We start from the raw sequence: 17,118 nt of genomic DNA, 5'->3' as shown, positions 1-17,118 counted from the left end.
TTATAGATTTTATTGATTCTTTTTTTCCCATAACCTTTGACTTAATGGACTGAAATCATTCATGGATTAATGTCAAGAGCTCAAATTAGATCTTTAGCTATTGAACTGATGCCTTAATATTGCTGGGAAAACCAGGATTGGTAGGAATGGGCTCTTGGTTGATCAAATAATTTTTCATGAATTCATCAAGTTACATTGCTTAAAACTAGACGTTTTATATGAGATCTTCAGCAATACCTTTATGTGGCTGTTAGGCATTTGGTAACTTACATTTTTATTTTAAAAAGTATTTAGTGTTTTTATATATATATATATATATATGTATAGTAAGGCTGTATCTTTAGAATATGTCTAGAATATGTCTACTTCTTAACAAATTCATTGCTGCTATCCTAGTCTCAGTAATCCTTTGTCACCTGGATTAATAACATCCTAACTCTTTCGCTGCTTTTCTTTGCCTTTTTAAGGACAGAGGGTGGCAGTTTTTTTTTCTCTGAAGAGCCAGATAGTAAATATTTTAGGCTTTTTGGGCCTATTGTTTGTGTCACAACTATTTAACTTTGCCATTGTTTGTGAAAACTGTCTTAGACAATATGTAAATGAATAGCTATGGCTGTGTTCAAATAAAACTATTTCCAAAACAAGGTGGGCCCACATTGGGCTCTCGAGTCATAGTCTACCAATCCTTTCCTAGAGAATAGAGGACCTTTTCAGTAACAACTAATACTGTCCCATTAAGATATAAGTCAGATCTGGTCACTCATCTGCTCAAAACCCCTTCAGTGGCTTTCCGTCGGATTCACACTAGAGGTCAGTTTTTTTTTTTTTTTTTTTTTTTTTTACAGTGATTATAAAGCTCTGTGTGATCTGGGTTCACATTACCTTTCTGACCTCATCACTTCCCCTCATTAAATCTCCCTGGCCTTTTCCCTGCTCCTGTAATGAATGTGTTGGGTAAGCTCCTACTCTGGGCCTCTGTACCTGTTTCTTTGCATGGGCTGCCCTTCCCTCACGTATGCCCTCATGGCTCATTCCCTCACTTTTTTTTAAATCTTCACTCCATGTCTCCTTCTCACTGTGGACTTTCCTGGTCACCCTGTCTAACGTTGTAACACTTTCCCTCCATGATACTTTCTAATCCCCTTTCCTGCTATTCCCCCCCCATCTTTTTAATACCTAACCACTGTCCAATATATTGATCCTTATTTATCTTGTTTATTGTCTCTCACCTTTATTAGAACATGGATTTATGAGGAGAGGGTTTTTTTGTTTTCTCTTTATTTTTCACTGTGTCTTCAGTCATTAGAGTATCAGTTGAGGGAGCGGTCCCTTCTATCAGTCAGCTTTTGTTTGATCAGCTCTATAGCATTATTGGCTTTTTTGGGTAAGATTTTATTTAAAAAAATAATTCTAGGGTAAAATTAGTTTTCAGATCATCATTTTGTGTTGTATTTTGCACATTTCCTTTCCCATTTATTTGTTTTGATTTCCTATTTATATAAAGGCATTGCCTGAGGGTATACCTTTGGCATACTTTTTTGTGGTATTGGAATAAGTGTTTATTCATACATGTGTCTCTTTATCTCTTTGGTTTACATGAGATGATGTTTCCTGCCATCCCAGCTCAGGGAACTGTTAAAGCACGTGTTAGCAGATAGATCACTTTCACTTTGTTACTTTTCTAAGGTAATCTTATTTAAACCTTTATTTGAAGTTTAACTGTAAGAAGTATGATTTATTTGGGGTATATGCAGAAGTATCAGTTCCTCTAAATAGTCTATATAAGCTTTATTATTAGACACAAACCTGGACAAAATTATTTTGATCCTTATGATTATTCCTTTTGCTGATACATGCTTTTTACATTTTGATGTTGTTACATTTTTTATTGTTAAATGTTGTCTTACTGATTTTTTTCTTTTGTATTAACTTGGGAATATTGATGAGCCAATTATTTAGTACATAGTGTTCTTTCTCTTAGTTCTTAATACTAGATATAATTGCTAGTTTGCTTATGAACTTATTTGGGTTTTTTTGTTGTGATTTTGTTTGTTTTTATCTTTTGACCCCCTTCACCCCATTTCTCTTCTCCCCTCTCTTCCTCTGCCAGCCACTGGTTTGTTCTCTCTATGTGCTTGTTCTTTTCTGTGTGTGTGTGTTTTGGTTTGTTTGTTTAAAGAGTCTACATTTAAGAGGGATCATACAGTATTTGTCTTTCTGTCTGTCTTATTTGACTTATCATGATGCCTTTGAGTCTATCCATATTGTCGCAAACGGCAGATTTCATTTTTTATGATTGTATAACATATATCACAATTTCTTTATCCATTCATCCACTGTTGGACGCTTAGGTTCCCATATCTTGTCTATTGTAAATAATGCTGCAATGAACATGAGGTTGTATATATCTTTTTGAGTTAGTGTTTTCATTTGCTTTGCATAAATACCCAAAAGTGGAATTGCTGAATAAATGGTAGTTCTACTTCTAATTTTTTGAGGAACCTCCATACTGTTTTCTGTAGTGGCTGCACCAATTTACATTCCCAGCAGTGCACAAAAGTTCCCTTTTCTCCACATCCTCACCAGCACTTGTTATTTCTTATCTTTTTGATAGTAGCCATTCCAACAGATTGAGGTGATATGTTGTGTGGTTTTGATTTGCATTCTCCTGGTGATTAATGATGCTGTGTGTCTTCCATATACTGGTTGGCCATCTGTATGTCTTCTTTGGAAAAATATTCGTATATTCTGCCCATTTTTTAATCAGATTGTTTGAATTTTGTTTTGTTTTGCTGTTGATTTATATGAGCTCTTTACGTATTTTGGATATTAGCCCCTTATCAGATACATGATTCGCAAATATCTTCTCCCATTCGGTAGATTCCTTTTCATTTTGTTCACGGTTTCCTTTGTTGTGCAGTCTTTTTAGTATAATGTAGTCCCACTATTTATTTTGCTTTTGTTGCTTTTGCTTTTCATGTCAGATTAAAAAAAAATCACCAAAACCTTTGTCAGGCAATTTTCTATTTTTTTTTTTTTTTTCTAGTTTTATGGTTTCAAGTCTTATGTTCAAGTCTTTAATCCATTGTGTAAGATAGTGATCAGGTTTCATTCCTTTGTGTGTGGCTATCCAGTTTTCACATCATTTACTGAAGAGACTGTCCTTTTCCATTGTATATTCTTGGCTCCTTTGTTATAAACTAATGGACCATACGTGCATGGGCTTATTTCTGGGCTCTTTATTCTTTTTTTTTTTTTTTTTAAAGATTTTATTTATTTATTTTAGAGACAGAGCACAAGAGGGGGGAGCAGGAGAGGGAGAAGCAGACTCCCTGCTGAGCAGGGAGCCCGATGCGGGACTCGATCCTGGGACTCCAGGATCATGACCTGAGCCGAAGGCAGTCGCTTAACCAACTGAGCCACCCAGGCGCGCCCCCCCCCTTTTTTTTTAAGATTTTATTTATTTATTTGTCACAGAGAGAGCACAAGTAGGCAGAGCAGCAGGCAGAGGGAGAGGGAGAAGCAGGCTCTCCGCTGAGCAGGGAGCCTGATGTGGGGCTATATCCCAGGGCCCTGGGATCATGACCTGAACCAAAGGCAGACGCTTAACCGACTGAGCCACCCAGGCACCCCTGGGCTCTTTATTCTGTTCCACTGATCTGTATGTCTGTTTTTATGTCAATCTGTTACTAGTTTTAATTACTATAGCTTTATAATACAGTTTAAAATCAGGATACATGATGCCTCCAGCTTTGTGTTAGCTTATTAACTGGTTTGGGTTTTATCTTATAAATATAATGAATTATGTATTAGCTCCTTTAATTTTCTGGAAATTTCAGAGCCACATTTGGAGTCTGATACCAATATGCATGGGGCCTTTAAGATATGTTTTGGCTGTTCATCTTCTTGATGTTGCATCTTACCTAGGCTTTTACAGCAAGTAATAATAGAACATTTACCTGCAGTGGCCTAATAGTAATGTATTAACTATCTCATATGACAGGAGGTATAAACATAAGTAGTTCTGGGGTTTTTTTAGTGGCTTAATAATCCAGTCTCTTTTATCCTTCTATCCCATCAACATCTTTATGGTTTCCTTTTTTGTTGTTGTTGTTAAGCTTATTGGTCTCAATATTGTTGGAATGATCCTAAGCACTTCATTTTAGAATTCAAAAGAAGAGAACAAGGGTTCTCTTCTTATTAAAAATGAAAAGTTTTCTCATATTTTCACTCCAGTAGATTTTCCCATTATCTTATGTCAAATAGTTGGCAGAAAATAGAACTCAGCAAGCATTTGTGGAATATGAATATAGAGTCCTTATTGAATTCATGTTCTAAAACCCAGTTATGTGAAGAGGTGACCTATATATTACTTAGCAGTGAAATGTATATTCAAAAGTAACTTTGTAGCACTCAGTGAAGTCAGTCAATCATGATTGAGGGCCTATGCATACGTGCAAGACAGTAAGCTAGGTACTGGGGTGGAGAAGTCTGTCAGGAAGCATGAAAATAGCTTTAAGGCACAGTATTCACCTACGTGGGGATAAACAATAAACACAGTGAAATGTTAAACAACCATACAGGATGATATTAAAAGGTGTCACAAGTGTCTAGTATGGACAAGAAGTAATATAAATACAGAAAGAAATTTCCCTGGAAGAATCAGAAACTTCTATTTTTTATTTATTTATTTATTTTTATTTATTTATTTTTTTTTTTTAAAGATTTTATTTATTTATTTGAGAGAGAGAGTGAGAGAGAGAAAGAGCACAAGAGGGGGGAGCAGGAGAGGGAGAAGCAGACTCCCCGCTGAGCAGGGAGCCCGATGCGGGACTCGATCCCGGGACTCCAGGATCATGACCTGAGCCGAAGGCAGTCGCTTAACCAACTGAGCCACCCAGGCGCCCTATTTTTTATTTTTTTTAATCTTATCTATAAGGACTTACTGTTTTTTTTTTTTTTACCTTATCTATATTTTACATTTAGCTATTTAAGGATTACAAATTAATGTGTTTTATTCTCATTTATTCAGTATATTTGTTCAGCAGATATATTGACCTACTGATATTAGGCATTGTTACAGACCCTATACAGATGGCATTGAAGAAAACAGACAAAACATATGTTTTTTGTTTTTTTTTAAAAGATTTTGTTTATTTATTTGAGACAGAGAGAATGAGATACAGAGAGCATGAGAGGGAGGAGGGTCAGAGGGAGAAGCAGACTCCCTGCCGAGCAGGGAGCCCGATGCGGGACTCGATCCCGGGACTCCAGGATCATGACCTGAGCCGAAGGCAGTCGCTTAACCAACTGAGCCACCCAGGCGCCCAAAACATATGTTCTTTAAGGTGACTTACATTTGAGTGGCAGGTGGGGAGAGGACAGCAAAAAAACAAAAAAAACAACAACATTGTGATAAGTACTGTGAAAAAATACAAAGCAAGGTAAAGTATTTAGAGAGTAAGGGAGGTAGGGTAATGCTGGTGAGATTTTATGAAAATATGTAAGGAAGGTGGTAGGGAACATATATTTATTTGAAAGGAGAGCATTACAGGCAGAGGGAACAGAATATGCAGAGACTGAGATAGGAACATGCTTTGTTTGAGGACCAACAAGGAGACTGGTGAGGCTGGTACAGAGTTAGGGACTAGGGTTGGTAAGAGGGAAGGAAGGCGGTCATAGAATATCATGTAGGACTTGGAAGAACATGGGAAGGACTTTGGAGGTTTTTTTTTGTTTTGTTTTTTAATGGTAGCAGGGTATTTTTGTTTTTGTTTTTATTATTATTTATTAGAGAGCATGAGCAGGGCAGAGGGGCAGAGGGAGAGGGAGAAGCAGATTCCCTACTGAGTAGGGAGCCCGACGTGGGACTCGATCCCAGAACCACCTGAGCCAAAGGCAGATGTATAACTGACTGAGCCATCCAGGTGCCCAGGACTTCGGATTTTTACTGTGAGATGGAAAGCCCTAAGAATTTTTCATAGAGTACATGTGAACCAACTAATGTCTAAAAGGACCACCAATTGTGTTGAGACCATAGGAGGGAAGGGTGAAAGTGGTTGGTAGTAGTCATGAAAACTTGGGAGTGGAATAGAATTAAAGATAGCTAATATGGACAGGCCTTTAGAATTTTCCTTTAAAGAGGAGTTTAGAAGTTGAACAGCATATGGGAGCCCAAAGAAGATCTTTAAAGCTTTAAAAAAGATAATTACAGTATGTTTTGTATGCTGTATGCTCAAATATGCTGAAGGGAGTGATCCAGTAGAGAGAAAAAATGCAGGAGAGAAGTTGAATTGCTAGAGGAAAGAAAGTTAATCTTAAACAAGAACAGTGGTCAGTTTATCCATAGTAACAGAAGATCAGGCAGAGGATATGGATATGGATGCAGATACATTGATGTATGTGGTGATTGAAGGATATGGAAGTTGTCATTTTGTTGCTTTTTTCCTCCCTTCCCAACCCTCTCCAGTGAAAAAAGAAACAAGGTCAGCATCTGCAAGTCAGGAATAAGGAGGAGCTATCGAAGATAGCAATCCAGAGGCCCACAGACTAAATTTGACCCTTGGATAGATTTTGTTTGATGGGAGGTGTTATAAAATCTTGAGTATGAATGCTTTTATAAGTGGGACATTCCAGTTTGCCACAAGCCCTACAGTTCTCATATCCTCATTATTTTCCCCTTTCCCCCCAACATCATTTACTTTTGTCTTATAATTTTATAGCTTCTTTCAAGCCTCCTTTACTCATTTATGTTTATTGGTACTGTTTCTCAAAGCATTCTCATTTAAAACCTTTGCCTTAGACTTACTGAATCAGAATCTCCCAGAGTTGGGCTTTACTCATCTCTATTTAGAGACCTCCTTAAGTGAATCTAATCAGTCAGGTAGTGGTTGAAAAAGAGATCTTACTTATTAGCCACAGATCTTGGGTCAGCAACTTAACCTCTCTCATTTTCAGTTTTCTATCCATAAAATTGATATTAAAATAATAACTTTTATCTCAAGTGGTAGTGATACAGAATAAATGAGATAGTATGTTAAAAGGCACCTGTGCCTGGCACATAGTAGACATTCAGATAAATGTTTTTATCTTTCCCTTTTCCATTGGGAAACTTTCTTGAAAGTTCCATTTCTCTAAGCAGTTTGAAAGGATATTCCAAGTTAACCAATACATTAATCAGAACACTATTTCAACTGGTTTAAAAAACCCAAATAATTAGTGGTTTAAAGAACAAGGAAGTTGAATTAGCTCTAATACAAGATTCTATTTTTTTTTTTTTAAAGATTTTATTTATTTATTCATGAGAGACAGAGAAAGAGAGAGAGAGAAGCAGAGGGAGAAACAGGCTCCCAAGGAGCAAGGAGCTCGATGCGGGACTCGATCCCAGGACCCTGGGATCATGACCTGAGCTGAAGGCAGACGCTTAACCATCTGAGCCACCCAGGCGCCCTCTAATACAAGATTCTAGACTGATTTGATATTCAGGGGAGTCTGTTTCTAGGGATTAGGTGCTTTTATTGTTGTTTCATCTTCCTTTAGTCTGTTTTACTTTCTTACATGTCAGAGATGGTTTATCTCTACTTTGGGTTCCACCCACTGGAAGGAGGAAAGAGAAGATTAAGAGTAGGCAGTTCCCTTTCAAGGGCATAGTCTGGAATTTTCACCCCTCTCATTTTCCAGAACTTACCACATGCCCATATCTAAATGCAAGGAGGCTGAAGCAGAGAGTTTCTGGCAGGGTAACCATTTACTCAGTAAAAACTCAGAGGGTTCTATTAAGGGGAAGATGGGGAGAATAGATACTGGAAGACAGTGGTTTCTGTCATAGTTACTTGCTTGGTATATCTGTTCATTCTCTGAGCAACATTAATTCCTTAGTCATTCTGGCCTTAGAATTAGGTTTATTGTCCTCCAATCCCAAATTAATTAATTTAAAAAATTACCTAGGTTACTTGTTTCTTTTCAGCTATCTTTTAGACCAGAGATGACTGGTCTTTTTCCTAATTCGGTGTCTTGGCCCTAAGGTTTAATTCACCTATGTAAGCATGAATCCTACTTCTGATAACTCAGTTTCAACCTTACCTACTTTAAAATAATAAAATACTTCTCTAGATCTGGCCATTTTGGCTGAGGTTCAATATAATCTTTATTTTCATTTATCATCATCTGTCACCAAGATTTAGAACATTTCATGAGAAAGCAGCTATGTGCATATGTGTGTGTGTGTTAACAATCTCCTACCTACCTTTTTGTTTCTTTACTTTTATAACTATACAAAGTAGTTATTATTAAATCTGTTTTACAAATAAGAGACCCAGAGATGTGTAGCAACTTGTTTGAAGCTGTAAAACCCATAAATTTTGGAGCTGACCGAAGATTCGCATGCTTTTGTGTTTCCAAATTCTGTGATGTTATCCACAGTGCTATATTGTGACATCTGTGGATATCACACTACAGAATTGAATCATGTACTTTTTTTTATTTTAAGGATACCTTAAATTTACTGTTGTTGTTGTTGCTGTTATTATTATTATTATTATGTCCCTTTCTGTTCTTTTTCATTTGCTGCTTTTTTAGTGTCATCATTTCTCTTTGGGTTGTAAAACCCCACCTTACTCTAAGACACCCTTTTAACATAACTTCTATAAAAACTATATGGAGAGCTTATCTGTATTTCTCCTTAGGACAGATCTAAAGAATGAACTCCCTGTTATTTTGTTGGCAGTTACAATGTAGTTTACATGTTTTGGCTATTTACAAATTATTTTTTTGATGGAGTAAATTTCTTTTCTTTTTTCTCTTCTCTTCTTTTCCCTCCCTCCTTTCCTTCCTTCCTTCCTTCCTTCCTTCCTTCCTTCTTTCCTTTCCTACCTTCCTACCTACCTACCTACCTATCTACCTACCTACCCTACTCCTTATGAATAAAAAGAGTAACCCATTAGGTTAGTATCATGAGAGATGGGTGTGAGAGACCTCTGTTTTCCATTTGAGGTTTTACAGTTATATAAAGAGTTAATGGTGATACTTAACGTGTTCAGTTGTCCTGGGTAGAATATGTCTATGCATTCATTGCTAGCTAGTTAAAAATGTTCCACTTATCTGTTTTGGCTAGTCTTGTATTTTCTGGATATATTGTCTTATAATATTAATCCGTGTATGCATAACTTTAATATTTAATAATGGCCTCTACCTAAGATTATTAAAATCCTATTTGTTTTAAACAGTGATTATTTTTTAGGTACACAAGGTACAATACATAAGATTTGATTTCTCTACAAGGCCCTTTAAAGAAAAAAGTGGTTGTTAATTTGAGGTTGATATACAAGATTAAGTTCCAAAGTAGCAATTTTTATCATTATGGGTAAAAATTACTTTTGTAATTTATTTTAGAAATATCAACACTGTAGGAGATTCTTCAAAAAGGAAATATCTCTTGTGTTAGCTTGTTTATGACCCTTTGTAGTAAAAATGTTCACTCCCCCCCTTCTGTTTTTTGGTATAGGATATAGCAGATCCATTTTTTGCTTATTGTAAGCAGCATGCAGATAGGTTAGACAGAAAATGGAAGAGAAAAAACTACTTGGCTCTACAATCCTATTGTAAAATGTCTTTGCAAGAGAGGGAGAAGCAACTGTCACCGGAAGCACAGGTAATGGGATTCATGCCAAAAGTCATGTTTTTTCTTTCAAGGTTATGCATTTCAGATCTTGTGTGTGTGTGTGCCAATGACATGTGAAGTATAGTTATGAAATGTGGTTAGTGACCTAGGAAGTGGATTGTAATTAAGGTAAATGGTGAGTGTAGTTTGTAGCTGATGAGTACCCCTCATCTAGTCAACAGAGCAGCCTTTTATGAAGCATATTTCCAAATACATTGAAAAAATGTGGCTTAGAGGAAATTATTCTATCAGTGCAGTATATTGGACATATCTTTTTTTCAGTCTGTTCCATTGTTTGTTTATGTAAAGGATCTGATCAGTTTGCCCATCTTTTAAAATGTATTTCTAGGTAAATTAAGATGAATTTATAGAGACTTGGAGTTACTGAGAAGAGAAATTCGGTTTAATCAAATTAGTTTCTGACAACTCTGATCACAGATTAGGACATAGAATAGTAACTAGGAGTAGACCTACTTTATTGTAACCCAAGAATAATATAGTATATCTTAATAACTGTGGATAGATATAACGTGCCTTGATATAGGAAATTCTGGTTATCTTTACTTTCTCTAAGCATGCAAGTAGAAATCATAGGGAATATGTTACATTTTAATATCTTTTAAAATTTGTATGCATTTCTTTTATAGGCAAGGATCAATGCCCGGCTTCAGCAGTATCGTGCCAAAGCAGAACTAGCTCGATCTACCAGACCCCAGGCCTGGGTTCCAAGGGAAAAATTGCCCAGACCACTCACTAGCAGTGCTTCAGCCATTCGTAAGCTGATGCGGAAAGCAGAGCTAATGGGGATCAGTACAGATATCTTTCCAGTGGACAATTCAGATACTAGTTCTAGTGTGGATGGAAGGAGAAAGCATAAGCAACCTGCTCTCACTGCTGATTTTGTGAATTATTACTTTGGTCAGTATAGACACTAATATATGCACATTGTCAATGAGAACAATTTGCTATTGAAAATATTTGTTGTACTGTCAATTTTTAGAAATTTATTAGTCATGCTAAATATATTAAGGAAAAAGCATGTTTATTTTCCTAGGAAGTTGTGGGTTGTTATAAAAATGCTGAGTTCCTGTATTTGTGAATAGGGTTAAAAGTGTAAACAATGTAAGATTATCCATGTGATCATCTTTATGGCTAGCTTCTTCCTTTGTGTGTTTTGTAAATCAGCTTTTATTTTCTGCTAAAGTAAAATTGGATATTTAATTTAAATAGAGAGAAATATGCGCATGATTCAAATTCAGGAAAATATGGCTGAACAAAAGAATATAAAGGATAAATTAGAGAATGAACAGGAAAAGCTCCATGTGGAATATAATAAGGTAAGTTGGTTACAAAACAACATAATATCATAGACCTATGGATGATGTCATTTGTTACTTTAGAGATTTTCTATTTATGTCTCATTTTGAAATTCTTATGAAGTGTTTAGGCCCTTCTCTACACTTCCTATTCTTACTGTCTTCATTATCATCCATAAAACTAAGTACTTTCTATGTGCTAGGTACAATTTGGGCATGTTACATATATTAACTCATATAATTTTCACTTCAGTTTTATAATGTGAGCTATAATTATGGCTCCCATTTTTAGAGGCAAAAACTGAATCTAAGGAGGTAAAGTTACTTGCCCAGACTCAATGTAGGTAGTCAAGTCATAGAGTTGGGGTTTGAGGCCAGTCTGACTCCATTCCTTGTTCCTAACTAGTGTACTATAAAACTTCTCTAAGTTTGTAGAAAACTTAAAAACTTGCTTTAAATTACTGTTTTTATCTTGAATTATTTTGCAATGTTACTTTTGATTTAAGAAAAATACCTCCCAATTTAAATTTCCATTCTGCATCTTCATTGTAATGATGAGGGAAATCAAAAGAAATATCCTATAAAAGCAAGGTGTGGCCAAAATGTTAGGTAATAAGTAACACGAGCATATAAGGCCGATACTGACTTATTGTTAGATAACATTTTAAGTGATAAAAAATTAGTAAGAGGTACATTTCCAGTATCAGCCACACTGTAGTGAAAGAAAAGAGTACTGGGATTATATTCAGAAGACCTGGGGATTCTTGCTAGTTCTGTGATCTTGGTCAAGTCACAGAAACCCTATGATCCTTAGTTTTCTCATTGAGAAAATGGTCGAAATGCATCTTTAAAAACTCAAGGATTAATTAGCAGAATGTGTTTGAAATTATGTAGAAAACTATAATGGAATGATAAATATAAATGTCATCAGTAAAAATGCTAACATGAAACAAAATGCTTATATCTTATTGGTGCTGCTTATTCAGTAACTGGATAGCCTCCTCTCAGGGTATCATGACAAAATATGTTAAAAATATGTACTATCAATACAGATACTCTTGGACATTTGTTGATAAATTATTTAAATTTTCCCATGTTTTACTATGTATTTTAATGGTTTACTGATTTGGATTATTTACATTGTAGCTCTGTGAATCTTTAGAAGAACTACAGAACCTGAATGGAAAACTTCGAAGCGAAGGGCAAGGAATTTGGGCCTTACTAGGCAGAATCACAGGGCAGGTTAGTTTCTTTCCAATTGCTATCTCCTATTCTTACTCTGTATATTATTTTCAAAGATCAGATTTCTGATACAATTTTCCTAACTAAAAAATTCTGTTTGATTAGGGGCAACTAATCCTCTGGGGTAATGATAATGCCTGAAATACATCTAGAGCATTGAAAACTGCCTACTGAGAACCTGTAGCCTAATTTGGTTGTTTTAACAGCTATCTTGTTTGCAAAATTTTTTCATTGGTTCTAACTGATTGACCTGTCATTTGTGATGAAACTAAGATTTGAAGCATGAATTACTCCTATCAAATTCTTCTAATCTCTAATTTAGCAGTTAGATTCCTTGCCACATTTTTTTTTTCTATCCTGTTCTTCTGTTATATTTAGTTTTCTTTTTTTTAGATGTAAAATTTTAAAAGCAAACTAGAGAGATTCGTTTTTGTGTTGATTTGGTTTTGAGCTGTGTAAGAGATGGGTTTTGAAACTTTAATGCTAAAGTGTAGTTTTTCACCTTCAGTAGATATCACTGTGGTAATGACAAAAATTACTTTATCCTTGAGCATTTTTACCCAGTTAAAGTTCTTGGTGTTGAAAAGAAGAATCATTGCCAAATAGATTTCTTTGACTGTTTTTTTTTTTTTTTAGTTATGTATATAGCACATAAATTAAAAATTCATTCAAATAATTTCAGTTATATTTTAGAGGATGATGGAGACTCATTGTGGTCCTTTTACAATGAAAGTAGTCTTATTTGTGAAGGAGGCTTATCAAAGAAGAGAGATTTTTCATTGTACTTATTTCGGAGGTTTATGTAGGGTCAAATTTATCATACAATTCGTGTAGACTTAGTAGTTTAGAAAGTAATACATACTGATACGTATTGTGCTATGCTAGCTTTGAAGATGCTTTTTTTTGTGAACAGGATGTATGTGGCTTATATTATAATGAATAACGTAATTTAAGAAGTGAGAATAAGCAGTCAGCTATGAAGAGTTGACCTTTCTTCCTATTGATAGGTTGTTGATGGATTTTTGGAAGATTATGGTATTTTATATTTAGAGAAGTTAATGTTGAGTACAAGACTATTATTAGTTTATTTGCCAAGCTAGCATTATCTTTTGGATTGATTTGCAAGATCGTCTCATAAGAATCTCCTACTTAGTGTAAAAAATTATCTACCATAAAAGGGTGTTTTCATTTATCAAATGACTTTTTAACAAAAGTTCACACATTTCCTTGTGCAAATGTAAAATACACAGAAGTAGAAATCATTTGTACCACTTGCATGACACTTTTTCCAGTTGGTTGAACAGATGCCGGCCCACCGGGCCACTGAGAAATGACTTTGATAGATGGTTGCTGTCTCAGAAGCCAGCATACTACAGATTAGTAGAAAACCAAAAAGAATCTCATTCACTTTATGGAGAGTTTGGTCCAATAAGATAATTTTTCTAATTAACCTGTGGAGCACCAGTGTAGCTGGGATGTTGAGGAAAATAAACTGCTTCAATATTCTTTTTGTCAAGTGTATTGTGTGTGGGTTTTTTTTAAGCTCTTAAATGCTTGTCCTTGTCTTTCACTTTTTAAAGCCAAAGTAGAAGTTTAATTTTCATAATATTTTAGTGTTCCACTGAAAATTGATGGAAGTATGTAAATATAGGTTTCTAATGGAAGTAACTATGAGACAGAAACTCATTTTAATTCTTTTTGCTGGTATAATAGCTGGTAAAACATTTCTCCTTCACAATTCTAGCATATTTAGTTGACTTGAGTGGCAAATAGAGGAGAATGTTGCTTTATATTTTTTCTTTAAAACAAAATAAACTGCATTTGTTCAAATCAATAGAAGTTGAACATACCGGCAATTTTGCGAGCACCCAAGGAGAGAAAACCAAGTAAAAAAGAAGGAGGCACACAAAAGACATCTATTCTTCCTGCAGTACTTTATAGGCAAGTAATAAAATGATAACAGATTAATACTGTGTTTTTTTAAACTCAAACTTTTAATAACAAGATGTTTCAAATATTTGTGAATGAATTATGTCCGTACTAGAATTTATGTTAAATGCATTTGAAATTCATTTTGTGAATATCTTCATCAAAGATGCTTTTTAGGTTGAATGACAGAAGAGGTTTTTGCTCCTCTTTTAATGATAAGTGACTTATATCCTTTAAATAGGTGGAGATGTATGTCCATAAGTTCCATGGAAATGAACAGTCAGTCCTCTTTGGGGAATTGGAAAGTGACTTTAAATAATGTAGATGGTTATTTTCTTAAATAATTAAAATGATATATAAATGTGCATTTATATTTTATTTTACTTTAATGAGTTTTAGATCTTTTCATGTGTTTTTAGGTAGTGATAGGTATCACAGACAGTGAATTACTGTCTTTGTACAGTGGTGGATAATGAAGGTAAGTTCTAGATTTGAATCTATTTTTTTCTGTGCTCAGTTGTAATTTATTTACAGAAGTGTTTTTGTTTTTTACTTTTTTGTCTCAATAGTTTATAGTGGTCACCATTTATAGTAATTTACATAGCCAAGACTTCTTTCCATATATGAATAGGTTAGGATCTTACTTTTTTAATGTAACTGATCATATTAAGTGGGGAAAGTTATATACACATACAAATGTATATATTCACATACATACCTATATATATTTATGTAAATATATAAATATTCTCCCCACAACTTCTTCCTTTCTCAGAAATAGCAGGAATAACAACAATATCAATCTCCATAATTACTTTCCATTCTTGGCTGGAGGCTCCCTCCATAGGTAATAGCAAATGACTTCCTTGAAATGTAGGAAAAGCCCACTAGTGTTTTAGTGTGCAATATGAAGACTAGCACATTCTCAGTCTAGCTTTTCTAAACGAAGTTGGTTCGTTTGGAACCATCACACATATCACAGTGCTTCTGACTTATCACTACAGGTCATTTTGTTTCAGAATGTATTTTAGGTGATTTTCCTTTTTTACTCTGAGCAACATTGAGACCAAGTACTAGTTTAGTTGCATTTATATGATTTTTTTTTTTCTAGGATAACTTAAAAATTCAAATATCATTGTTGTTTCTGTACATGAATGGATGGCTCTTATAGATTCTCAACTTCTCCTTCACTCTTTATGTTCCCAATACAAAAAAGGCCCTGGATTTTCAGGTCAAGGCGCTTGTGCTCTAGGAGTAAAGTTGCCTTTTTTCACAAGAGAAGTTGGATTCCTTGAAAACAAACAAAAATCAAAGTAACAGTAACACCAATAGTAAAACGCCCCATCCTTTGCAATAAATACCAATTGGTAGGGGCGCCTGGGTGGCTCAGTCATTAAGCGTCTGCCTTCAGCTCAGGTCATGGTCCCAGGGTCCTGGGATCCAGCCCCGCATCGGGCTCCCTGATCGGCGGGAAGCCTGCTTCTCCCTCTCCCACTCCCCCTGCTTGTGTTCCCCCTCTCGCTGTGTCTCTCTCTGTCAAATAAATAAATAAAATCTTAAAAAAAAAAAATGGTATATTTTTAAGACTCAAAGTCAGATTTCGAAAAGTCTTATTTATAAATTTAGCTTATTTTTATGTTCCAAGGCTCTTTGAAATGTTTGTAATTAATAGAAAATAAACTGAATTTTGTTTGTAAATTAACTTCTTTTATAGTTTTAGACTAGTAGAAAATTGGAAAAATTTTTTGTTCAGTAGTTACTTTTCTAGAGAAAAATTAAGCTAATATTAAATGAGTTTTAAGTGATAATTAAAATTAAGATAGTGATGATGTTGAGAACACTATCTTATAGATGCCTTTCTCTGAAAAGTTTGACTCTAGAGCAATATTTATATTAGATCCAGCTATTTTTCTACAGTCTCAAAAATATTTAGAACTAATAAGAATTGATGTTATAAAAAAGCATGTGTTAGACGAACCATGAGAGACGATGGATTCTGAAAAACAAACTGAGGGTTCTAGAGGGGAGGGGGGTGGGAGAATGGGTTAGCCTGGTGATGGGTATTAAAGAGGGCACATTCTGCATGGAGCACTGGGTGTTATGCACAAACAATGAATCATGGAACACTACATCTAAAGCTAATGATGTAATGTATGGGGATTAACATAAGAATAAAAAAAAAGCATGTGTTATGAAAAGATAATTGATTTTAACAGAAGAAATTTTAAGTTAAGGTGAGATTTTGAAATTTAAAAAATATGCTATGAATAGCTGTTTCACTAAGATAATTATTATTCTAATCCTTTATTTGCTGCCTTTATTCAAAGTTGTGGAATTTGTAAGAAGAACCATGATCAACATCTCCTTTTATTGTGTGATACCTGTAAACTCCATTACCACCTTGGATGTCTGGACCCTCCTCTTACGAGGATGCCAAGAAAGACCAAGAACAGTTATTGGTAAGTAAAATGAAAGAGATTTTAATGTTAGAACCGGTTCGCTCTGTTTCAACAGTGTAAGATGAAGTGTTATATCGTATGGCTTCACAATAAAGTTTTCAGCACGTTTTTTTAATTTTTTATAAATATTTTTCCAGCTTTGTTGAAGTATAATTGACAATTAAAAACTATATATATTTAAGATATACAACTTAATGATTTGACATATGTATGCATTGTGAAGTAATCACCATAATGAAGCTAATTAACATATCCATCACTTCGCATAATTTCCATTGTCGTTTTTGTGGTGAGAACACCTTAGTAATAAATATTTATTATAATATATGAATAAACCTGTAATAGTTTTTTTGGGAAATGAATTTTTAGTTAATTGAGGCTATTGTGGTATCTTAGCAATGGTTAAAGCATGAATTCTGTCTCATGTCTGTTAATTCTCTTTTATTATAAGAATTTCTCAAATGCTTTATTTTTGTTTTGAAATTGAATGAATTTATTAGGAATTTACCTCCAT

At 34.6% G+C, this 17,118-nt stretch overlaps 1 protein-coding gene across 10 annotated transcripts in view; it reads left to right on the top strand.

Moving 5' to 3' along the window:
• PHF14 (PHD finger protein 14) overlaps positions 1-17,118 on the top strand; it is a 195,611-nt gene that overhangs the window by 45,503 nt on the left and 132,990 nt on the right. For all 10 annotated transcript variants that reach the window (XR_014139322.1, XR_014139324.1, XR_014139323.1 and 7 more), the window contains 6 exons: positions 9,503-9,649; positions 10,306-10,576; positions 10,889-10,995; positions 12,121-12,216; positions 14,054-14,157; positions 16,473-16,604. Coding sequence is in view for 7 of the 10 variants with exons in the window: in XM_081800474.1 (XP_081656600.1) it covers positions 9,503-9,649; positions 10,306-10,576; positions 10,889-10,995; positions 12,121-12,216; positions 14,054-14,157; positions 16,473-16,604 (857 nt within the window). In the remaining 3 variants the exon portion in view is untranslated. The remainder of the gene's footprint in view (positions 1-9,502; positions 9,650-10,305; positions 10,577-10,888; positions 10,996-12,120; positions 12,217-14,053; positions 14,158-16,472; positions 16,605-17,118) is intronic.

This window comes from Leptonychotes weddellii, chromosome 12 (assembly GCF_054177405.1).
Source record: "Leptonychotes weddellii isolate Sample4059 chromosome 12, ASM5417740v2, whole genome shotgun sequence".
Classification (NCBI taxonomy): Eukaryota; Metazoa; Chordata; class Mammalia; order Carnivora; family Phocidae; genus Leptonychotes; species Leptonychotes weddellii.
The sequence above is the reverse complement of the archived record's forward strand: the minus strand, read 5'-3'. Positions and strand labels throughout refer to the sequence as shown.